Here is a 25,378-nt window from a genome sequence, read left to right on the forward strand (position 1 = left end):
TGAGTTTGCAGGTATTTATGATGTGTAAAAACCAGTAATGATACTTTTATGAAATTTTTATAGCGCTTTTTATACAAGAAATAGGCCTACTGTACAATAAGGAAACAGCATGAGATAGAATGAACATAAAAACGGGGATAGAGAACCATAATTAATGGAAATAAGATCGTAGAATAATAAACTGCAGTAGCAGTAGCACTATAAGCCTACAACTGGCAGTTGATCCTTATAGTTTGGGCTGAAAGTGAAGAAGGGGTGCGTTCCATTTCAATCCCCCGCCCACTTTCCACACTGAAAAAACATCTGAACTGTCCCTTTAAGATAAAACTCATCAGCTGCCTGAGAAAGCTCCACACCTTACAGTACGTCATCTGAGACAGACGAGGTAAACCAGTTCCTGTTGAGTTGTCAGTGAGAAGAGACACACCAACAGACAGACGGTAAGATTTACCTTTTATTACAAAGCTTTAACTTTAACTGAGGGAGGAGAGTTACAGAAAGGAGCTCTGAAGTACTGAAGAAGTGAAATACTGTAACTGTAATCTGCTGCAGACTGAAAAAAAAAACTTAAAAAACAAAAAAACACTGAAAGACTCATAGGGGTAAGTAACTGAGGCAACTTTTTGCAGCAGGGAGGAGCACACTGGAGACGTTTACCTTCTGGGCTTTCTGCCAGAAATCTCTTAGGTTTGAACAAAAAAAAACTACTTAGTTTAGGTTAGGAAAAGATAGTTGTTTGGGTTAACATAAACCCTTCTAGCAGACAGCCCTGAAGGCAAGCTTGTCCCCTGTGCGAGAGCGGTAAACACAACTGACTTCCTGTTTTAACCCCTGCTGTTTCTGCTGTTTTCAGCTGCTCTCAGAGACTAAATGGCTTCCATGTCAGAGGAGGATTTCTGCTGTTCGGTCTGTCATGAAATCTTCAGAGATCCAGTTCTTCTGTCATGTAGCCACAGCTTCTGTAGAGACTGTTTGAAGAGCTGGTGGACAGAGAAACCAACACAGGAGTGTCCATTTTGTAAGAGAAGATCTTCAAGGCCAGAACCACCTTGTAACCTGGAGTTAAAGAAGCTGTGTGAGAGTTTCTTACAGCAAAGAGATCTGAGAGCTTCAGACTCTCTCTGCAGTCTGCACTCGGAGAAACTCAAACTCTTCTGTCTGGACCATCAGCAGCCAGTGTGTGTCGTCTGTCTACATTCAGAGAAACACTCCAACCACAGAATCAGACCCATCGATGAAGCTGCACGACAACACAAGAAGGAACTCCAGGAAACTCTGGAGCCCTTAAAGGAGAAGATAAAGGTTTTTGAACAAGTTAAAGTGAAGTTTGATCAAACAGCAGAACACATGAAGGTCCAGGCCCGACGCACAGAGACGCAGATTAAGGATCAGTTTAAAAAGCTTCACCAGTTTCTAGAAGAGGAAGAGAAGGCTAGAATGGCTGCACTGAGGGAGGAAGAGGAGCAGAAGAGTCAGAGGATGAAGGAGAAGATGGAGGCTCTGAGCAGAGAGATAGCAGCTCTTTCAGACACAGTCAGAGCCACAGAGGATCAGCTGAGAGCTGAAGACGTCTCATTCCTGATCAACTACAAGGCTGCAGTGGAAAGAGTCCAGCAGCGCCCCCTGCTGGAGGATCCACAGCTGCTCTCAGGAGCTCTGATAGACGAGGCCAAACACCTGGGCAACCTGAGCTTCAACATCTGGGAAAAGATGAAGGACATGGGGTCCTACACTCCTCTAGTTCTGGATCCAAATACTGCTTATCCAAACCTCATCCTGTCTGAAGATCTGACCAGTGTGAGACGAGGAGAGGAACAGCAGCTTCCTGATAATCCAGAGAGGTTTGATAGATACCACTCTGTCCTGGGCTCTGAGGGCTTTAACTCAGGGACTCACAGCTGGGATGTCGATGTTGGAGACAGTACATACTGGAGACTGGGTATGTTAGCAGAGTCTTTCCAGAGGAAGGGATCCATAGACTCTGGATTATGGGCAATATATTTCTCTGAAGGTAAATACTCAGCTTGTTCTCCTTCAGCTCGAAACACTGTTCTCCCGTTTGAGACGCAGCTCCAGAGGATCAGAGTGACTCTGGACTGGAACAGAGGAAAGCTGTCGTTCTCTGATCCTGATACTAACACACACATACACACTTCCACACACACTTTCACTGAGAAGATGTTTCCATTCATTTACACTCTGGGTAATCTGAAGTTATTGCCCCTGAAGGTCTGTGTGACAAAACAACAGATCTGATGGAGTGTGTAGTTTTAAGGTGGTGATAATAATAGTAAATAACTATTCACTGCCTCAACGTTAATGCGGTCCATCTATTATATAAAGAATAAATATATAGCAGAATATTGGTCATTAATATAAAAGGGTAGTAAACTGATTGCAGCGGTACAGGAGACGGCTGAATAAACTCAACAAAAGGTTTTAAAAAGCTAAAAGATATATTTTTCTATTTTTATTTTTTTTATTTAAACTTTATTACACTGTCACATTTTCTAATTCCAGCCCATTGAGCATGGTAATGCTAATAGGATGGGCAGGGTTCGGCAGTGATTGATTGAAAAGCATGAACTTGGTTTTGCCAGATTTTAGAAGTAATTGGAGGTTTCAGAAGAATAACCTTGAAGCTCTCCTGGAGGTTTGATGGCACATTATCCAATGAGGGGCCGGATGTGTACAGGATGGTGTCGTCTCCATAGAGGTGGATTTGTGAGCGCCCAACAGCAAGAGTCACATCATTGATGTAAATTTGGACGTGTAGCTTCGGGGATTGTAGAGCAGTTTACTGGGGGTCCGCCAGATAGAAAGCATTTACATCAGCTGTAAAGTGTCTCGAGATAACTTTTGTTATGATTTGATACTATAAATAAAATTGAATTGAAAAAAATTGATTTGCCGGCTTTAGCGAAATGCTTATTGAAGTTCTCTAAAATCGTGAACTTATCGGTAGTGATGAAATTACCTGATTTCAGAGCCATGGGCAGCTGGGATGAAGTGTTCTTGTTCTTGTGTAACCCGACACGTGGAGGGGTGTCGGCTAAATTGTATTACAGGTTAAAATGTCGACAATGTTACCTTGGGACTTTCACCCAAAGAATATCCAAAGCTTGGGAATCAAACCCACTTCCTTACTTTTAACAACTCATTTGGGGTTCCCTCGAACACAGGCAAGTCCACAAATTAAAAACTCAGAGACGTAGATTCAAAACATAAATATATTTTAAACAATCAGTAAAAATATAAATAATAAATCAAGATAAAACTAAATGTAAAATACTAATACCTGGAATCTAAAATAATCAGAAATAAAACAAACAGAATATACAAATGGAGGAGATACTAAAAACAACAAACGGCACATGTTAAAACATGCACATAAAAGAAGAATTGTCCACTTATTTCACTATCAACTCTCTCCCTCTCCCTCTCTCTCTCTCTCCATCCCTCCCGCATCCCCCTTTTCTCTCTCTCTCTCTCCCTCTCTCTCTCCCTCTCTGTCTCCACATGTAACTCTCTTATAAGAATGTTTACTTGCTTCGGTATGTCCAAGTTAACCTGCCGGGTTACATACGGATGTTTATACATGTAAATATGGATGTTTAGATGAAACATTATTATTGTTGTTCTGTTCTGTCTATCTATTTAAATTGTTGTGATTGTTTCAGTGTTTAATGTCTGTAAACTAAATATTTTGAGATACTAAAAAGGGTTTGACATAAGCAACGGCCTGATGGCCTGATGGCCTGATGGCCCGGGGCCAGTAATACAGTACTTCGGGCAAGTTGAGTCAGTTCCTTGTTATTTTAAGCTAATGTTGGGTGCAACACTATCTTTTCTTTTTAACTCTGTAACGGTATAACTGAATGTATTTGTCTTTTGACATCAATAAATGTCTGTGATGTGAAATAAAAGCAGTGTTGATCATTGGTAACATTCAGCAGAAAGTGAACTGAACTCTGTTTAGTAGCACATTAATCTATGTCAGTATTACATTGTATTGTCAGGTTTTCCCAAAAGCATGTTTACAGAAGCAGTGAGACTGTAAACCAACAGCCATCTGATCTTAAAGCTACTGAATAAACCTTTATCATTGGGTTGGGCTTTCAGATAATAATGCTTACTGAAACATAGAAGGCAGTGGGAACAGAAATATCAGAAGATTATCTTTGTTAGCTGATAATGGGCTCATGAAGATGAAACCGACAAACATTTACAGTAATGCTCATGTATGTATATGATTGAACAATTACAACATTTAGGATGTTTACAGTGAGAGTGCAGCTCACACTTGCCAAAAGTCTCTACACAGCTTAATTTAAATGTGCAACAATATCTAACGATAGCTTAGAAACATAGTCCGCTAACATCAACAAACAAGGTTCTGGGGGGGGGCAAGGGTGGCCAGTGCCCCCTTAATATTACAGTTTTTTTCGATTGCTAAACGACAGTGGGCACAACTGGAGTCACGTGTGCAAAACTCTGACTCCAGTCTGCACAGCAGCAGTTCATGTGGACCAGACTCTAGTTGGTTTCTCATCGCTTGAACACAGTTTTCTAAACTCTACACACTTATCCCAGGACTTTAACCTCAACCTGCACAACACTGTAGATTTACAGCACTTTGTTCAGATGCTAACACACTGCTGTCAACACTGTTAACCACACATTCAACACAGAATAGATCTCAGTCTGGTGCCTATCAAACACTGCTGATTGCAGTTTTAGCTGAAAGCCTAAGCAGGTGTCTTATTATAGACTAGTTAGTGAACATATATGGTATTTATACAGAGAAAGATCAGAAAGCCTTTTTTTATATACAAACACCAAATAAGAATGAAACAATTATACACTGTACTGTTTGAGAGAAACAGATAAAAGAGCAAAGATACCAACATGTCCAGGTAAGATGTCTGAGGTTATATACACAGCTATAAAAAAAAGTGAAAAACACTATATCTTTACAATAGTAAAACTGTGTTCTTACTGTTTTTCAGAAAGTAATGGAGGTGAAAGCAATAGAAACACCACATTCATTAGTATTTAGAGATGATGAAGACATCCAGTGTGATGAAGAAAACTTGCCACATGATGCTGGAGAGAGGCAGGATTAGTCACACTATTCTCTGGTACTGTTACGTATGGACCTTTAGTGTTTTTCCCCAGTAATTCCATAAATTACTAGAGACTAAATACTTTATTGAAGAAAACTGCTGATTTTCATTCCTTCTTGTTTACCTTATGTAAAAATTGGTATGCTATACAATCTATATTTGTTCCTTAAATAAACTGTTGAGTAGTGTCAATTCACTCAAATTGTTCAAACTGTAAAGATGAAAAAGTTTGTAATTTGTGTATTGGTGTTTGATGCTAGTGTTTTTACCCTCAGTGTGTTCTGAGTGAGACTGAGAGAGTGTGTGTGTGTGTGTGTGTGTGTGTGTGTGTGTGTGTTTATCTCAGTGAGGCTTGTGCATAGTGTTTGGCCACACTGAGCCTGTTTTGAGACGTGAGTGAAGAGTTGTGTTGCTTTGAATGAGTTTTGCAGCTGATGTGACCTGTTTAGCTCAGGTGACTGTTGGTAGTGCAGACTGGAGTTAGAGTTTTGCACACGTGACTCCAGTTGTGCCCACTGTTGTTTAGCAATCGAAAAAAACTGTAAGCCTCAACCCCCCTCTGGCCACCCTAAACTTAGCAAATATTTTCATACATTATTAACCCCACCTTTATCCTCAGAGGATATTATTCATGATAAATAAAACGTGGGTTAACACTGAAAGAGTATTTTAGTGTTTATTCTATGTGTATCGTTAGTCTTTTGTAGAACAAAGAGCTAGAGAACTCCTTCAGTAACTGGGGGATTCCTGCACATATACACTGTTGGAGCCATTATGCAACTTTCTTTCTGTTTTGTTTATATATCACTTGGTGCCAGTAATGCATGCAGTTTTATGTTTGAGCACTGGGTGGAGCATTGCCTCTGGAAAAGCATAAAGGTGATTAACAGCCAGAGATACAGAGGTGTGTGGCTAAGGGGAAAGCATACAGCTTTTCACTGTGTCAACGTGGCGTGTTGATATATTGTTGGATTTGTGTTTAAAAAGAGATGAATGAAACTAAACAAGATGAAATGGACTGTATTACCTGTACTACGGTGAGCAGGCCGTCTAAGTTGGAATAAATGGTATGGTATATGGTAAAACGTATAGACATTCATTTATTGGCTGCCCAGAACACACATCAGAGCAAGTTCTTCACTTCCTAATTGTTAATGTGGTCCATCTATTATATATAGAATGAATATAAACAGAATAATGGTTGTTAATATTGAGGGTAGTTAAAATCTATTTGTGTAACTCTTTTTTAAGAATGTTTACTTGCTTCCGTATTTTCAAGTTAACCTGCCAGTTTCATACTGATGTTTATACATGTAAATATGGATGTTTAGATGAAACATTAATAGTATTGTTCTATTCTGTCAATCTATTTAAATTGTGATTGTTTTAGTGTTTAATATCTGTGTAGTTTTGATGTAAGTCAATATTTTGATATTATAACTGATTATTTTTGAGATGCTGTGCAGAGATGAATAAATTAAAATGAATACATAGGGCTGACCCCGTTTTTATAACACTCCCAAGGAACATGCATCACCTGGGTGAAAGTCTTTAGTTTTTCCCAGGAAGTGAACCCTGCTCTCTGGCTTGAAAGTCCTGTTTGTTATCACCAACCCATGGCCTCCGGACCTTCTCACTGCGCGACCAGCCACATTCTTATACAGCAGCCGTCAACGTGATGCATTTGGCAAGAAAAATGTGTAAATCATACAAATTACAGTGCTTAACTTTTCGTAGTTCATCGAATATTTGGTTCATGAGAGCAGGCTGAACTAAACACTACAAAATAATACAAGAAGTAAACCAAGAGAAACATACAAGACGAGTACAGAAAAAAACAGAACAAATGACATGAAACAGGAATCAACCAAAACACAGAGCAAGAGTTAACATAATAAAACAGGAAAAAGCAGCAGGAATCCACAACCCTAACAAGTTGTATGTGTGATTTCTTTATTTCCAACATTGTCTGTAGATGCATGAAAGCTATATTCTGTTTTTGCGAGATATAAACATTAATATGATTAATCATGATACAGATCACAAACTTTATAAATCAGAAACTCATGCAATGGATTACCAAGCTTTATTTAAATTAGTCTGCAGGAATTCATGTGTAAAAACCAGTAATGATACTTTTTATGAAACTTGTATAGAGCCTTTTATACAAGAAATAGGCCTACTGTACAACAAGGAAACAACATGGCATAAGCAGACATAGAATGAAAATAAAAACATAGATAGAAAGCAATAATTAATGGAAATAAGATTGGAAAATGAAATACACAGCAGTAGCTGAAGCAGTAGCGCTATAAGCCTCCAACTGGCAGTCGATCTTTAAAGTTTGGGCTGAAAGTGAAGAAGAGATGCGTTCCATTTCAATCCCCCGCCCACTTTCTCTCTGCTCTCTAAGTGGCCACCATGTGACATATGGTGGTACGTCATACCAAGGGCTGAGGGGAAGTGAAGTAGGGCATGTTGAAACACAGCTTCTGACTATAGAGATGTAGCTCAAATATCCACACTGAAAAACACATCTGAACTGTCCCTTTAAGATAAAACTCATCAGCTGCCTGAGAAAGCTCCATATCTTACATCATCTGAGACAAAGCAGGAAACCAGTTTGTTCCTGTTGAGTTGTCAGTGAGAAGAGACGCACCGACAGACAGACGGTAAGATTTACCTTCTAATACGAAGCTGTGACTTTAACTGAGGGAGGACAGTTACAGGAAGGAGCTATGAAGTACTGAAGAAGTGAAATACTTTAACTGTAATCTGCTGCAGACTGAAAAACACTTTGAGAGTCAAAGTGAAAGTAACTGAGGCAACTTACTGCAGCAGGGAGGGGCTCACGGGAGAAGTTTGCCTTCTGGGCTTTCTACCAGAAATCTCTTAGGTTTAAGTTTAACAAAACTACTTAGCTAAGTTTAGGAAAAGATAGTGGTTTGGGTTCAAATTCTTCTGGCAGAAAGCCCTGAAGGCAAATCTCTCCCATATGCGAGGGAGGGAAACACAACTGACTTCCTGTTTTAACATCCGCTGTTTCTGCAGTTTTCAGCCGCTATCAGAGACAAAATGGCTTCCATGTCAGAGGAGGATTTCTGCTGTTCAGTCTGTCATGAAGTCTTTAGTGATCCTGTTGTTCTGTCATGTAGCCACAGCTTCTGTAAAGACTGTCTGAAGACCTGGTGGAGAGAGAAACAGACACAGGAGTGTCCAGTTTGTAAGAGAAGATCTTTGTATGAACCACCTCGTAACCTGGACTTAAAGAAGCTGTGTGAGAGTTTCTTACAGCAGAGAGATCAGAGAGCTTCAGAGGCTCTCTGCCGTCTGCACTCTGAGAAACTCAAACTCTTCTGTCTGGACCATCAGCAGCCAGTGTGTGTCGTCTGTCTACATTCAGAGAAACACTCCAACCACAGAATCAGACCCATCGATGAAGCTGCACGACAACACAAGAAGGAACTCCAGGAAACTCTGGAGCCCTTAAAGGAGAAGATAAAGGTTTTTGAACGAGTTAAAGAGGAGTGTGATCATACAGCAGAACACATGAAGGTCCAGGCCCGACGCACAAAGAAGCAGATTAAGGATCAGTTCAAAAAGCTTCACCAGTTTCTAGAAGAGGAAGAGGAGGCCAGGATGGCTGCACTGAGGGAGGAAGAGGAGCAGAAGAGTCAGAGGATGAAGGAGAAGATGGAGGCTCTGAGCAGAGATATAGCAGCTCTTTCAGACACAGTCAGAGCCACAGAGGAGCAGCTGAGAGCTGAAGACGTCTCATTCCTGATCAACTACAAGGCTGCAGTGGGAAGAGTCCAGCAGAGCCCCCTGCTGGAGGATCCACAGCTGCTCTCAGGAGCTCTGATAGACGAGGCCAAACACCTGGGACACCTGAGCTTCAACATCTGGAACAAGATGAAGGACATGGTCTCCTACTCTCCTCTGATTCTGGACCCAAACACTGCTTATCCAAGACTCATCCTGTCTGAAGATCTGACCAGTTTTAGACTTGGAGAGGGACAGAATCTTCCTGATAATCCAGAGAGGTTTGATAGATACCACTCTGTCCTGGGCTCTGAGGGCTTTAACTCAGGGACTCACAGCTGGGATGTCGAGGTTGGAGACAGTACAGACTGGACACTGGGTGTGTTAGCAGAGTCTGTCCAGAGGAAGGGAGTCATACAGTCTGGATTATGGAGAATAAGATTCTCTGGAGGTAAATACTCAGCGTGGTCTCCACCAGCTCCATGCACTGTTCTCCCATTTAAGAAGCAGCTCCAGAGAATCAGAGTGACTCTGGACTGGAACAGAGGAAATCTGTCGTTCTCTGATCCTGATACTGACACACACATACACACCTTCACACACACTTTCACTGAGAAGATGTTTCCATGCATTTTCACTGTGGATAAAGTCCCACTGAAGATAATTCCACTGAAGGTCTGTGTAATAAAACAATAGAGCAGTGTTTCTCATCGGGGGCGGTACCGCTAACCTATGGAGGGTTAGTGGTATGTGACACTTGTGCTTAATATATTTGGTGCCCCTACAATCACATGTGGTCCCGGCCTGGCCCCCCATTTGAAATAGTCTAGAACTGCCACAAGGAGTACAGACATGCTGTGAATTATTGCTTTCATTATGTTATTTTTTTTTTTATTGCTGTATTTATTGCTGTTTTTAGTAAGTTAATTGTTGTATGGTTTGTGGTGTATATTCCCATGTGATGTCTTCCTGCTGCATACAAATTGCCCTTCTGGGACAAAGAATAAACTGAACTGAACTGGACCTTCAATAGCGGCTGCAGGGACTCGCACCCTGCTAGAAACTGCTGTCCATTCTCCTCCGTCGCCGGGGTTAGCTAGTAATATTAGCATAGCTGCCCCTCTGCCGGACAGCTGCTCCGGTCTGGCTTCCTCCACAGAGCTGCAGAGGAAGGTCTGGCTAGTTCACAAAGCATTCTTGGATGGGATTAAAACATGCTCTGGTTTATTGGCATTTCTTTAAGCCAATCACAATTGTCTTGGGCAGCGCTAAGCGCTGGACCGAGCCACGGTGCCTCTACAAAATAGCTTCGGAAAGGAACTTTTTTTGGTGGAACATTAACGTTCAAAAGTAGTTTTAGTCGTGCAACAGATAACTCGGATTGGACAGATAGTCTAGCTAGCTGTCTGGGTTTACCGTTCCCTGTGTTGTGTGACTTTGGTGTTTTAAAGGGTTAGGAACTAACAAAACTAACAAACTAAGCAATGGAGGCAGCGATGGAGGCAGTGGTAGAGCAGCGACTTCTGTGTTCTGGGAGGTAAAATAACTGTTTTTGTCAAAGGAGTCTGGTGGCTTTGATCAGTGATAGACTGGCCATCTGGAATTTGGGCAAATGCCAGAAGGGCCACTACTGATCATTTGTTTTTGATCATTTTGATAAGTTATTTTATGCATGCAGCCACAAATATTCAAGATTGTACTGCGGTGAAGTGTGTGGAAAGATTCAATCGGAAGGCAGAGTTACTAATTTCCAAGCTATGTTACTGACGACAATAATGCTGGTGTGTTGCAAATGCCAGGGCTGTTTTTTGATCCCAATCCCTCACTTCTTTGAAGAGAGCAGAGATAACAGCTTCAGTTCCCCATTGTAAAGAGCTGTCTGACAGCAAGGTAAAGTGGTGAAAATATGTAAACACATCGTCCAATTAAACTGATATATATGTTTTTAGGAGCCTAAAATGTGCAGCTGCCCCCATATGCAGCAGGATATTGCTTAGCTTCCGACTATGGGGAAGTAGCTCATAAAACCACACTTTATAACATCTGAACTTTACCTTTGAGATAAAACTTATCAGCTGCCTGAGAAAGCTCCACACCTTACATTACGTCATCTGAGACAAACCAGGAAACCAGTTTGTTCCTGTTGAGTTGTCAGTGAGAAGAGATGCAGCAACAGACAGACGGTAAGATTTACCTTTTATTACAAAGATGTGACTTCCACTGAGGGAGGATAGTTACAGGAAGGAGCTATGAAGTACTGAAGAAGTGAAATACTTTAACTGTAATCTGCTGCAGACTGAAAAACACTTTGAGAGTCAAAGTGAAAGTAACTGAGGCAACTTACTGCAGCAGGGAGGGACACACGGGAGAAGTTTGCCTTCTGGGCTTTCTACCAGAAATCTCTTAGGTTTAAGTTTAACAAAACTACTTAGCTAAGTTTAGGAAAAGATAGTGGTTTGGGTTCAAATTCTTCTGGCAGAAAGCCCTGAAGGCAAATCTCTCCCATATGCGAGGGAGGGAAACACAACTGACTTCCTGTTTTAACATCCGCTGTTTCTGCAGTTTTCAGCCGCTATCAGAGACAAAATGGCTTCCATGTCAGAGGAGGATTTCTGCTGTTCAGTCTGTCATGAAGTCTTTAGTGATCCTGTTGTTCTGTCATGTAGCCACAGCTTCTGTAAAGACTGTCTGAAGACCTGGTGGAGAGAGAAACAGACACAGGAGTCGTTTTCTGTCGTTTTCAAAATTAGGCCCTATGTTCCCACATTTCCTTATTCATACATTTGTATCAGATTTTATCCCCCTTTCTCCCAATTTGGTAGCAATTACACCCAACCTATTATCCAGTAGCAAAGGACTACAGATGGAATGTAACCCTAACATAGGGCCTAAGTTTAAGAGAAACTTAGAAATGTGGGATCCTTGGGCTGTGGGAACATAGGGCTGACCATGTTTGTAAAACTCCCAAGAACATGCATTACCTGGGTGAAATTCTTTGGTTTTCCCCAGGAAGCTAACCCCGCTCTCTGGATTGAAAGTCCTGTACTTAACAAAAGTTAACAAAATAAAATAGGAAAAAGCAACAGGAATCCACAACCCTAAGAAGTTGTATGTGTCATTTCTTTATTTCCAACATCGTCTGTAGATGCATTAAAGACACATTGTTTTTGCAAGATAAAAATCAATATGATTAATCACGATACAGATCACAAACTTTATAAATCAGAGACCCATGCAATTGATTACCAATATTTAAGTGAGTGCAGGTATTAATGATGTGGAAAAAACACTGATACTTTATATGAAATTTGAATGGTGCCTTTTATACAAGAAATAGCGCTACTGTACAATAAGGAAATAGCATGACATAAGCAGACATAGAATGAACATGAAAACGGGGATAGAAGGCAATAATTAATGGAAATAAGATCGGAAAATAAAACAGCAGTAGCGCTATGGGCCTACAACTGACAGTCGATCCTTATAGTTTGGGCTGAAAGTGAACAAAGGGTGCGTTCCATTTCAATCCCCCGCCCACTTTTCCTCTGCTCCGTACCAAGGGCGGAGGGGAAGTGAAGTAGGGCATGTTGAAACACAGCTTCTGACTATGGAGAAGTAGCTCAAATATCCACACTGAAAAACACATCTGACCTGTCCCTTTAAGATAAAACTCATCAGCTGCCTGAGCAGAGAGAGAGCAGCTCTTTCAGACACAGAGGAGCAGCTGAGAGCTGAAGACAAACACTGCTTATCCAAAACTCATCCTGTCTGAAGATCTGACCAGTGTGAGATGGGGAGAGAAAAAGCAGCTTCCTGATAATCCAGAGAGGGTTTATTATTACTACTCTGTCCTGGGCTCTGAGGGCTTTAACTCAGGGACTCACAGCTGGGATGTTGAGGTTGGAGAAAGTACAGACTGGGTACTGGATGTGTTAGCAGAGTCTGTCCAGAGGAAGGAAGACAAGATCTTCAAAGCCAGAACCACCTCGTAACCTGGACTTAAAGAAGCTGTGTGAGAGTTTCTTACAGCAGAGAGATCAGAGAGCTTCAGAGGCTCTCTGCAGTCTGCACTCGGAGAAACTCAAACTCTTCTGTCTGGACCATCAGCAGCCAGTGTGTGTCGTCTGTCTACATTCAGAAACACACTTCCACCACATAATCAGACCCATCAATGAAGCTGCAAGACAACACAAGAAGGAACTTCAGGAAACTCTGGAGCCCTTAAGGAGAAGTCATGAAATCTTCAGAGATCCTGTTCTTCTGTCATGCAGCCACAGCTTCTGTAGAGACTGTTTGAAGAGCTGTTGGGCAGAGAAACAGACACAGGCGTGTCCAGTTCGTAAGAGATCTTCAAGGCCAGAACAAGATGAAGGACATGATCAACTACAAGGCTGCAGTGGAAAGAGTCCAGCAGAGCCCCCTGCTGGATGATTCACAGCTGCTCTCAGGAGCTCTGATAGACGAGGCCAAACACCTGGGCAACCTGAGCTTCAACATCTGGAACAAGATGAAGGACATGGTCTTCTACACTCCTCTGGTTCTGGACCCAAACACTGCTCATCTGAACCTGTCTGAAGATCTGACCAGTGTAACATGGGGAGAGAAACAGCAGCTTCCTGATAATCCAGAGAGGATTGATTATCTCTTCTGTCCTGGGCTCTGAGGGCTTTAACTCAGAGGACTCACAGCTGGGATATCGAGGTTGGAGACAGTACAGATTGGGAACTGTGTGTGTTAGCAGAGTCTGTCCAGAGGAATGGAAGCATACGGTGTGGATTATTGACAATACATTTCTCTGAAGGTGAATACTCAGTGTGGTCTCCATCAGATCCAGATCTCCTGTTTGAGAAGCAGCTCCAGAGGATCAGAGTGACTCTGGACTGGAACAGAGGAAAGCTGTCGTTCTCTGATGCACCGACACACACCCCCACACACAGGTCTGTGTGACAAAACAGGTCTGATAGAGTCTGTAGTTTTAGGGTGGTGATAATAATAGTAAACAACTATTCACTTCCAAAATGTTAATGTGGCCCATCTATTATATATAGAATGAATATAAACAGAATAATGGTTGTTAATATAAAGGGTAGTAAACTGATTGCAGCGATAAAGGAGACAGCTGAATGAAACCCAACAAAAGGTTTCAAAAAGCTAAAAGTAATCCTAATGCAATCTAAAAATAATCAGAAATAAAAGAGAATATACAAATGGAGGCGATACTAAAAAGTGACAGGAATTACAGCCACACTCAATAGGAGGGGCAACTAGAGAGAAGTGGTCTAAAACTTCATAAAGACAAATGAAATAAACTCAAATCAATCAATAAAAAGGTCACAACAAAGGCACGTTAAAAAAAAAAAGCACATGAGTAGAATTGACCACTTACTTCACTATCATTTACTCGTAAGTCTCTTATAAGAAGGTTTACTTGCTTCCGTATTTCCGAGTTAACTTGCCGGTTTCATACTGATGTTTATACATGTAAGTATGGATGTTTAGATGAAACATTATTATTGTTCTGTTCTGTCAATCCATTTACATTGTTGGGATTGTTTTAGTGTTTAATGTCTGTGTAGTTTTGATGTAAGTCAATATTTTAAGATTATAACAGATTATTTTGAGATGCTGAGCAGAGATGAATAAATTAAAATGAATACATTTCAACTTTTTAGTTTCTTCATTGTTAGCTTGATATGTTACTGAAACATGTACTATAACTAATGTCAGTTAGTAGCGATGGCCAAATGAAGCTTCGGAAAGGCATATCGTCCCAGCCCTATTTTAGCCCGTGCAGCGTAACTGCGAGGTCAGAGGTGAGCGGTGGCGCTCTGCGTCTGCTTCAGGTGAGCTTTGGTCTGCAGGTGAGCCTTCAGGAAGGACTGCAGGCGGAAGTGCTTCCCGCAGAGCGAGCAGCCGAACGGTGTCTCTCCGCTGTGGATGCTGCGGTGGCGGCTGAAGCTGGCGCGCAGGTGGAAGCTTTTGCCGCAGAGCGAGCAGCGGAACGGCTTCTCGCCGCTGTGCGTGTACATGTGGTCCCTCAGCTGCTGCTTCATGGCGTAAGTCTTCCCGCACGCGGCGCAGCCGAAGGGTTTCTCCCCCGTGTGGCTGCGCTGGTGCACTCTGAACTGCGACAGGTGGGGGAACTTCTTGCCGCAAAGCTCGCAGGTTATGATGGCGTCTCCGTTTGGCAGCTCGTCGGCGGGGAGATCCTGAGAGTGTTTGCTGATGAAACATAAAGAACATGAAATTACCTAAAAAAGGATGTCATTTACAGAGCTTATTATCTCCAAAGCAACAGACGTTTTATCAAAGGAAAGTTTTTAAAAATGAAACTCAAATCTCACTTTTACTTAAATTTTTGATCTTGAGGTTTTATATCTTATTTTATTTTTTTGTGAGCTACCGAGATGCTAGCTCACAAAAGTCAAATAAAAGATTGAAAAAAAACACAAAAAAAACTGAAAACGTCAGAAAAAGAATTAAATAAAATGTCGGTTGATTATTTTTTTGATTAATCGGATAAAAAAAAAAAAAAAAAAACATTAATTTACATCAACTCAATACATATATACTTGTTGTTTTAGTTAATAGTTGTGTAAAGGTAAGTAACCCAAATAGCAGATACAGATTCGCAGACAGACAGACAGACACACACACACACACACACACACACACACACACACACACACACACACACACACACACACTAAATTATTACCATCATTGTAGTAAGTGCAAGTTAAGTTCATTTATACACCACACACTAATATATTTGTCAACAATAACTGATATGGGACAAAGCTCATAATATATACATGACAACAGATTGAAAAATGAATGGGCCAAAAAAGGCGAGTGAATAAACCGTGTCTTTAGTCTTATAAACTATACCCCCCCTGCTTTATTACTGTTATTACCGAGCTAACGCTAGCTTGTCATGCTAGTCAGCTGGATAACGAGTAACCAGCAGCACCAGAAGAGCTCCTGGAGGGACGGTACGTTCCTCCCTTCAGACCGGAACAGAAGGAGGATAGTGTAGTGACTTTACCCTGCTGTTGAACTCCCTTCCTCCTCATCAAGGACTCCAACATGTTTACGTTTTAGGTGCTGACTCATCACCGTGGTGCGCCCGTGCCATGCCGTGTCGTGTTTCTGATTGATTTAGTGTGAAATGCTCCCACACCTCGGATGTCTCGGGTCGTACTGATTTCTCTGGCTCCGCCGAGTGTTTCAGAACAACGTTACGGGTCTCTCCGGTCTCTCTCCGTACTTCCTCTACCCCCGTTCTGCTCTTTTTTCTTTTCTTTCGCTCCGCGCTGCTCCGCACTCAAATCAAATTTTTTTTTAATCTCCGCTACTGAGTGGCGTAATAGTTGCGCGACACAACGAATCGATAATGAAATTCGTTGCCAACTTTTTTAGTAATCGAATTTTATTGATTTTATCGATTCGTTGTTGCAGCCCTAAATAAAATACAAAAACGTTGGGAAAAACTAGAAAAAAGCCACACACCAAAATGTGCGTTTTGGCCAACGTTGCCCTAAAAATAGATATTTTTTCATGTTGCCTTTAAGGGCTTCCGTAAAAAGAAAAATGTGTTTCACTTTTCACATTTAAAAAAAAAAAGTTTTATAATAACTTATAAAATTAGCGTTCAACAAATTATAAATAGTCGTCGTGATACTCTGGAATTTATGTTTAGAACCTTCCTTCGTAAGGAATGTTTATCACTTTGTGTTGACTTGTTTTTCTATTTAAAACCATTTGTCTAAAATAATCACGTTTGTAATTAGCAGAGCCAAAAGGCACAAGAAGATGTGTCAACATTCTGAGTTTAATTTAAAAACTTGAATAATTTGTTTAAAATCTACAGAAAATTTGCAGAAACTTCTGTGTCTGCAGATTTTGTGGCCCTGATAATCTTTCATGTCTTTTGTTACCTTTGAAAACAAACGTCTTTGCTATCTATTTATTCATTTATCTGTGTATTCCTAATATGGACTGATATTGATTACCATATGACTGTCTGCTGGATGTTTTCGGCATTGTTTTTGTAAAGTTTTCTACGCTTTCTTGACACTTTTTGGATATATTGTTTGACGTTCCTATGTCTGCTTTATACTTTTCTTGGAGTTTCTCTTTGACTTCTTTTCTACGATGCTTTTTAATACTTTGGTGGACTCAAGTGGAGAAGCAGTGGCAGCAGAAACTGTCCTGTCCTGTTATTAGTGTCCTGAGGAGTGTCTGTCCCGGGACAGTCATGGGAGTCACAGGGCAGCGTCAGGACACATCTAACAGGACAGTTTTTGCTGCCACTGCTGACGCTCAGTTGTCTGAAGGTATGGAGGACCTGCAGTGCCAAAAGTGTTTCAACAAACACTGTTAACAGCCTGCAGGATTTTGTATAAAATAAACCTTCATTTGTAAGGAATGTTTATCACATTGTTTTTGTATTTAAAACTAATTCTGTCTGAAATAATTGTAAATCAGCAGAGCCAAACAGAATCGTGTGTGTGTGTGTGTGTGTGTGTGTGTGTGTGTGTGTGTGTGTGTGTGTAACTGACTCAGGTGTCTGCATGTAAGGAGGAGCTGCGGTTCCAAAACCAATCAATATGTTTCAACAAACGGCCTGCAGGATTTAGTATGAAACACTTTTGGCACTGCAGGTCCTCCATACATGCAGACATCTGAGCAGCAGTCATGGGACACATCGAACACGACAGTTTTTGCTGCCACTGCTGACGCTCAGATGTCTGCATGTATGGAGGACCTGCAGTGCCAAAAGTGTTTCAACAAACACTGTAACAGCCTGCAGGATTTTGTATAAAATAAACAATCACCAGATGACGTGGTTCTTCAGGCAGCGGTAGCTCTTCCCGCAGACGGAGCAGAGCTGCCTCTCTCCGTTGTGCGAAGCCTGGTGCATGCACAGGCCGGCGGCCTGCGTGAAGCCCTTCCCGCAGATCGTGCACCGGTACGGCAGGACGTCCCGGTGCACCAGCTGGTGACGCAGCAGATTGCCGGCCTGCGTGAAGCCCTTCCCGCAGACGTTGCAGCGGTGCCGCCGCAGTTCCTGGTGCGCTGCTTTGTGGCGCGTCAGGTGGCCTGCGTGGAAGAACCTCTTCCCGCAGACGTCGCAGATGAAGGTCTTCTCCGCGTGCGTCAGCCTGTGGGTCTTCATCAGGCTGACGCACGAGTACGCCTTCCCGCAGAGGTCGCAGCGGCAGCTTTTCTCCCCCGTGTGCCGCGTCTTCACGTGCAGGTTGCGGTGAGCGTTGTGGTCGAACCTCTTGGGGCAGAAGCTGCAGCCGTACGGCAGCAGGCCGTGCTCCGTCGTCACGTGTTCGCGCAGTCTCTGGTGTCCCGTGAAAGCCGCCCCGCAGACCGAGCACACGGGGTGAGACTTCCTCTCGTGGTCAGACAGTCGCTCTGCGTTTGGAAACAGCTTCTCACACCGCGAACACTGCCGGTAGCCGTCTGTCGCCTCTTCGTCCCTACGCTGTCCTGGGACAGGACTGCTCGTTGTCCCCACAGTCACAACTAAACAGGGAGGAAGCAGCGTTTGGACACACCTTCTCATTCAATGTGTTTCCTTTTTATTTTCATGACTATTTACATTGTAGATTCTCACTGAAGGCATCAAAACTATGAATGAACACATATGGAATTATGTACTTAACAAAAAAGTGTGAAATAACTGAAAACATGTCTTATATTTTAGATTCTTCAAAGTAGCCACCCTTTGCTTTTTTATTAATAAGGGAAATAATTCCACTAATGAACCCTGACAAAGCACACCTGTGAAGGTAAAACCATTTCAGGTGACTACCTCATGAAGCTCATTGAGAGAACACCAAGGGTTTGCAGAGTTATCAAAAAAAGCAAAGGGAGGTACTGTATCTGGAACAAACTCCCAGAAAACTGCAGGTCGGCACCTACTCTCAGTTCTAGGGCTGTGCTCGGTTGAAGAAATTCTTAGTCGACTAACACTCATTCAATCGTATCGACTAATCGATTAGTTGATTTAATCGACAGATCTGCAAATCTGAGTTTCTCTGCAAAGAGTCGTGCAAAAAGCACCACTTTAATTCTCGTGTTTACCAGAGATGTGCTCGTACGTTTCTTGGAAATAAGTCATTCAGCATGAAAACAGCATCAAACGAAAGAAATCTAAGTTGACTAAGACCAAAATGACCAATTAGTCGACTAACTATGTTGTCCCCAGAGTCAGAACTAAATAAGGGGAAGCAGCGTTCAGTTTTTAATGCTCCACATATCTGGAACAAATTCCCAGAAAACTGCAGGTCGGCACCAACTCTCAGTTCTTTAAAATCAAGGCTGAAGACCTTTCTTTTTGATGTTGCCTTTCTTTAAATAACTTATTTCTTATACTGAAGTTACATTGTTGAAACTGTATAACAATCTATATAAGCATATAAAGAGAAATGCCTATTTTATCTGGTTTTATATGTTTAACTGTTTTAACTGCTTTTTAAGGTTTAATTTCTTATACTGCACTGTAACTTTAATTCTCGTATTTTAATTTCTTTTTTTAATCTGTTGTTATGTAAAGCGCTTGGAACCCCCATGTTGCTGAAATGTGCTATACAAATGAAGCTGCATTGCCTTGGCTTGGCTTACGCCGCTGTTTCCTGCTGTGTGTTGCGGAGGCCCCGCCCCCCACCGATGAGGCGCCGCTGGGCAGCTGAGAGGACGACCGAGCGTACTTGTGGTCCGGGACATCTGCCTGTGGGGGAGGCGAGGAGGCAGAGCACTCACTGTCCCCTGACGGGTTCATGGAGACAGATTTATGTCCAGCTGCAACAAAAGAAACGTTTAAGGGTAACTTTGTTTTTTCTCAACCTGGACTCTCTGTCTCCATGTTTGTGTGTCTGAGTTTCTGATGTGAACAACAATCTCTGAAACTGGTCCAGTATTAAACCAGAACCGAGCTGTAATGTAACCCTACAGGACTAATGTTCAGCAGCAGTTAGATTCCACTAAAAGTTCTGTTGTTGCATTTGGGATGGATCCCTACAGAGATAGACCTTTTAGTTAAAGAGTAAGATCCTTTTAGTTTAACATGAAACAGCCCCGAAATCACCATCACCAAACTCCACCAGACTCCATGTAAATAATCAGGACTTTTAGCGTGTATAGAGCCAGCATATCTCCACCAGACTCCATGTAAATAATCAGGACTTTTAGCGTGTATAGAGCCAGCATATCTCCACCAGACTCCATGTAAATAATCAGGACTTTTAGCGTGTATAGAGCCAGCATATCTCCACCAGACTCCATGTAAATAATCAGGACTTTTAGCGTGTATAGAGCCAACATATCTCCACCAGACTCCATGTAAATAATCAGGACTTTTAGCGTGTATAGAGCCAGCATATCTCCACCAGACTCCATGTAAAAAATCAGGACTTTTAGCGTGTATAGAGCCAGCATATCTCCACATGTAAATGGGTGAATTAAGGGTTTATTTAAACCAAACCAGAGTGGTGATTGTTGGAACAGTGGAAAGATGAACCAAGACGGCTTTTGATAGTTTTATTTAGTTTCTGTCCACTTTGAATGAAGTGTGTTTTACGATGATAAAAGTCCTGATTATTTACATGGAGTCTGGTGGAGTTTGGTGATGGTGATTTCGGGGCTGTTTCATGTTAAACTAAAATTCAATTTTATTTATAGTATCAAATCATAACAAGAGTTATCTCGAGACACTTTACAGATAGAGTAGGTCTAGACCACACTCTATAATTTAAAATGATCTTACGCTTTAAAAAGAAGGTCTATATCTGAAGGGATCCTTTCTACGGGACCAATGTCAAAGACAGTTGTTCCCATTAGTCAATTAGACACAAAAACATTAGTTAGTCAAGTTAGCCGCAGGTAGCTTACCTCTGTTTCGGGATTTTGTGGATTCAACGAGACTTTGTCAGCCTCCGCGATCACCGTCTTGGCCAGGTTGTTCACAATGAGTGTGAATTCATTTATAAAAGTGTTTAAATCGGACATATTTAGTAAATCATGCAGACGAATAGCGTAGCAAACACACAGCTAGAGCCGCGAATGCAGATGAAGGAAGTGACGTGTTGTCTCATCTAATGGCTAAAGGCCTTCAAAATAAAAGCACCTTGTTTTTGTAGGAACGATGATTATGCTGCTATCTCGATTTTGTTTAAAAAAAAAATAGTTTTTAATTAAATAAAGGATATAGCCTATATATATCCTATATATATATATATATATGTGTAAAATATTTTTCTTTAGTTTTTTTTATATTAATTACTCAATACGTTAAAATAGTCTGCAGTGATTATGTTGAATGCGAGATTTTTTTAAATATATTATTTACTATATTAGAATTAATGAGCACTAACCAGACTAATAACCAGACTTTATTTATTTTTTTTATTTATTTTTTTTATTAGTCAATAAATCTAAATATTCTTCAGTGTTTGTGCTGAATCATCAAAACAAAACCACAGTGATTCAAAAAATACTTTGTTTTTTATTCACCCAACCTGCTGCTGTACATACACACAATAATAATGATAATAATAATAGTAATAATGATAATCTTTTTAAATATTACATTTAAATTACATTCATTCACAGAGTTCCAGTCAGGCTGATCAAACACAACGGGAACAAAACATTAGATAGCCTCTGATTTTCCAAAAAAACACAGATATAAAACATACTTTCGGAATAAATACAGACAGAAACACACAGACAGACAGTTCACACGTCTTTCAGAATAGACTCGACTCTCAGGCTACATCTCCACTGCTACGTTTGGTTAGGGGGATCGCCAGAGCAGGAGGAATGAGAGGGGGAAGCGCCAGAGCAGGGGGGAATGAGAGAAGGAAACGCCAGAGCAGGATACACAGATGTACGTCAAGTGGTCTACAATTAGATAAAGTACCAAAAAAGTACCGAACGGTTATGAAGGGGACACAGTTGTCTTTCAAAAGGAAACTTCTCCAGACACAAGCATTTGTACCCTTTTAGGTAAACGGCGGTACTTCTATTTTTGAGTGTGTAGTAGAGGGTGACAATTTTTCGTTGGTACGGGAGTCAATATATCACTGTTGTTAATGTAATAGGGATGGAATAGAGCATAGAATCAACGGGAGTGGGACGGAGCCGGAGATTAAATTAAAGAATGACGCTGCAATGCGGTGAGTGCTGTATAAAGATTGCGAGGCATTTCGTTTTAGAAAAGAGAACCACTTACATCTCACAATACGTTTGTTGATTGGCTACTGCTAGCCACAGAGTAGCCTATCAGAGCAAGACAAAGCAGCTGCCCTGTTCACAAGCCAATCAATCGGCGTCACCGACTACAGCTGTTGCAATTGAAAGTGTCATCGAAGGACCCCTCAATCCATTTTCAGGAGCTGTGAGAAGATCTCCGTTAGGAATTACGTAACGAAATCGCCTAGACCTGCAGGTAATGCATGTTACCTAGACCTGCAGGTAATGCATGTTACCTAGGCCTACAGGTAATGCATGTTACCTAGACCTGCAGGTAATGCATGTTACCTAGGCCTACAGGTAATGCATGTTACCTAGACCTGCAGGTAATGCATGTTACCTAGGCCTACAGGTAATGCATGTTACCTAGGCCTACAGGTACTACATGTTACCTAGACCTGCAGGTAATGCATGTCACCTAGGTCTGCAGGTAATGCATGTTACCTAGGTCTGCAGGTAATGCATGTTACCTAGACCTACAGGTAATGCATGTTACCTAGACCTGCAGGTAATGTATGTTACCTAGACCTACAGGTAATGCATGTTACCTAGGCCTACAGGTAATGTATGTTACCTAGACCTGCAGGTAATGCATGTTACCTAGACCTGCAGGTAATGTATGTTACCTAGACCTACAGGTACTACATGTTACCCAGGTCTGCAGGTAATACATGTTACCTAGACCTACAGGTAATGCATGTTACCTAGACCTGCAGGTAATGCATGTTACCTAGGCCTACAGGTAATGCATGTTACCTAGACCTGCAGGTAATGCATGTTACCTAGGCCTACAGGTAATGCATGTTACCTAGGCCTACAGGTACTACATGTTACCTAGACCTGCAGGTAATGCATGTCACCTAGGTCTGCAGGTAATGCATGTTACCTAGGTCTGCAGGTAATGCATGTTACCTAGACCTACAGGTAATGCATGTTACCTAGACCTGCAGGTAATGTATGTTACCTAGACCTACAGGTAATGCATGTTACCTAGGCCTACAGGTAATGTATGTTACCTAGACCTGCAGGTAATGCATGTTACCTAGACCTGCAGGTAATGTATGTTACCTAGACCTACAGGTACTACATGTTACCCAGGTCTGCAGGTAATACATGTTACCTAGACCTACAGGTACTACATGTTACCTAGACCTACAGGTACTACATGTTACCTAGGTCTGCAGGTAATGCATGTTACCTAGACCTGTAGGTAATGCATGTTACCTAGACCTACAGGTAATGCATGTTACCTAGGCCTACAGGTAATGTATGTTACCTAGACCTGCAGGTAATGTATGTTACCTAGACCTACAGGTAATACATGTTACCTAGGTCTGCAGGTAATGTATGTTACCTAGACCTACAGGTACTACATGTTACCTAGGTCTGCAGGTAATACATGTTACCTAGACCTACAGGTACTACATGTTACCTAGGTCTGCAGGTAATGCATGTTACCTAGGCCTGCAGGTAATGCATGTTACCTACACCTACAGGTAATACATGTTACCTAGGTCTGCAGGTAATGTATGTTACCTAGACCTACAGGTACTACATGTTACCTAGGTCTGCAGGTAATACATGTTACCTAGACCTACAGGTACTACATGTTACCTAGGTCTGCAGGTAATGCATGTTACCTAGACCTACAGGTAATACATGTTACCTAGGTCTGCAGGTAATGTATGTTACCTAGACCTACAGGTACTACATGTTACCTAGGTCTGCAGGTAATGCATGTTACCTAGACCTGCAGGTAATACATGTTACCTAGGTCTGCAGGTAATGTATGTTACCTAGACCTGCAGGTACTACATGTACAGTGTAGCCTTAATTTCCGAGGTAACCTCAGTGATTTGACCGAGATTAACCAAACATGCTACAGGGGGTTTCAGCTGAGCCAACTTTAGACAACATAGGGAACCAAACGGGAGCGAAACGGGATTCGGGAAACTTTCTCTCGGGATTTTGCAGGACAGGATTTTTTGGGGGCGGCCAGTCATGTGATCGGGATATGACGGGAGTATATTTTTGGGATGGGAGCGACAATTAATTCCCGTGTCACCCTCTAGTGTGTAGCTTATGTTTTAGCGCGCTCAGTATCCCAGAGTAGCTTATTAAATAGAAGTATGTGCATAGTAACAGACAAAGGAACGTCCCGTTCTCTCATTGGCTGTTCATGTGATCTCTCTCTACAAGTGCATTACTCATCTTTTGTTTGGGGGGGAAAAAGAAAATCCCAAAACTCAATGCTATAAAATCTCAAAACTTCTTGAATCACAGTAAAAATCCAATCTGTGTCCACGTATCGGGACCAGAGTCGCATTTAAATGATTAAATATATGTTTTGTGATAACTTGCATAGCAACAAACAACCCATTGGCTGTTCATGTGATCCCTGAAAAGAAGAGCCAATCAGATCTCTGCGTTCCCCCCCCCAGCAATCGCCAGACAGTCAACGACATCTTTTACGCGTCCGAGCTTCAGCTGCGTTTGTCTGATTCGCCGGCGCTCTGCCTTCGCGGCGAGGAGGCGGGTCTTACGGAGGCGTCTTCCTGCTGCTGTTTGGAGGAACTGGATAGGTCGATTGCCTCTTCTTCCTCCTCTTCCTCTTCTTCTTCTTCCTCCCTGGCTTCGCGCGGCGGCTCCAAGGCCTCGCCGCGGCGCTCCGAAGCATCGCAGAACGGGTCGCAGCGAGTCGAGTCCGACTCTCGAGGACTGGGACACTTTTTGGAAATTTCCAGAGACTTCTTGTGCATTCCTGTGAAGACAGAGACACAGATTGAGTTCATATTATTAATTATTATTATTATTATTATTATTATTATTATTATTATTATTACCATTATTATTATTATAATTATAATTATTATTATTATTATTATTACCATTATTATTATTATTACCATTATTATTATTATTATTACCATTATTATTATTACAATTATTATTATTACAATTATTATTATTATTATTATTATTATTACCATTATTATTATTATTATTACCATTATTATTATTATTATTATTATTATTATTATTATTATTATAAAATCCCCTGAAGGAGAGACACAACTAAGCTCATTTAGACATGTTGGCTTATTTCAGTGTATTAACGATGTTTGTGAATGATTTTAGGTTTACGTTTTACACTTCTGATGCGTTTTTAAACACTTTTTTTCGAAGCACTCGCTTTGTTAACTGAATAAAATTGAAAACTG

At 41.4% G+C, this 25,378-nt stretch overlaps 5 protein-coding genes across 5 annotated transcripts in view; 3 read left to right on the forward strand and 2 right to left on the reverse strand.

The window, feature by feature from the left end:
* The first annotated feature begins 870 nt into the window (after positions 1-870).
* On the forward strand, positions 871-2,256 carry LOC114571800 (nuclear factor 7, ovary-like). The gene has a single exon (XM_028602992.1). The coding sequence runs from the start codon at positions 871-873 to the stop codon at positions 2,254-2,256; it is 1,386 nt and encodes a 461-aa protein (XP_028458793.1).
* A 5,363-nt stretch (positions 2,257-7,619) lies between these two features.
* The window catches only part of LOC114571635 (nuclear factor 7, brain-like), a 430,007-nt gene continuing 412,248 nt past the window's right edge, over positions 7,620-25,378 (forward strand). The window contains exon 1 of the mRNA XM_028602685.1: positions 7,620-7,798. The gene's annotated coding sequence lies outside the window, so the exon portion shown is untranslated. The remainder of the gene's footprint in view (positions 7,799-25,378) is intronic.
* Positions 8,035-10,020, forward strand: LOC114571633 (E3 ubiquitin-protein ligase TRIM39-like). Its single transcript, XM_028602684.1, has one exon. The coding sequence runs from the start codon at positions 8,202-8,204 to the stop codon at positions 9,582-9,584; it is 1,383 nt and encodes a 460-aa protein (XP_028458485.1). The 5' UTR covers positions 8,035-8,201; the 3' UTR covers positions 9,585-10,020.
* LOC114571636 (gastrula zinc finger protein XlCGF28.1) lies at positions 11,992-20,989 on the reverse strand. The gene is made up of 4 exons (XM_028602686.1): positions 20,796-20,989; positions 19,515-19,706; positions 17,729-18,428; positions 11,992-15,110 (listed from the first exon to the last, which is right to left on the reverse strand). Exons 2-4 carry the CDS (start codon positions 19,684-19,686, stop codon positions 14,696-14,698), a joined length of 1,287 nt encoding a protein of 428 aa, XP_028458487.1. The 5' UTR covers positions 19,687-19,706; positions 20,796-20,989; the 3' UTR covers positions 11,992-14,695.
* vsx1 (visual system homeobox 1 homolog, chx10-like) overlaps positions 23,988-25,378 on the reverse strand; it is a 9,446-nt gene continuing 8,055 nt past the window's right edge. The window contains exon 5 of the mRNA XM_028602689.1: positions 23,988-24,918. Within this exon, the coding sequence (XP_028458490.1) occupies positions 24,641-24,918 (278 nt within the window). The 3' untranslated portion in view covers positions 23,988-24,640. The remainder of the gene's footprint in view (positions 24,919-25,378) is intronic.

Source organism: Perca flavescens, chromosome 17, assembly GCF_004354835.1.
Source record: "Perca flavescens isolate YP-PL-M2 chromosome 17, PFLA_1.0, whole genome shotgun sequence".
NCBI lineage: Eukaryota > Metazoa > Chordata > Actinopteri > Perciformes > Percidae > Perca > Perca flavescens.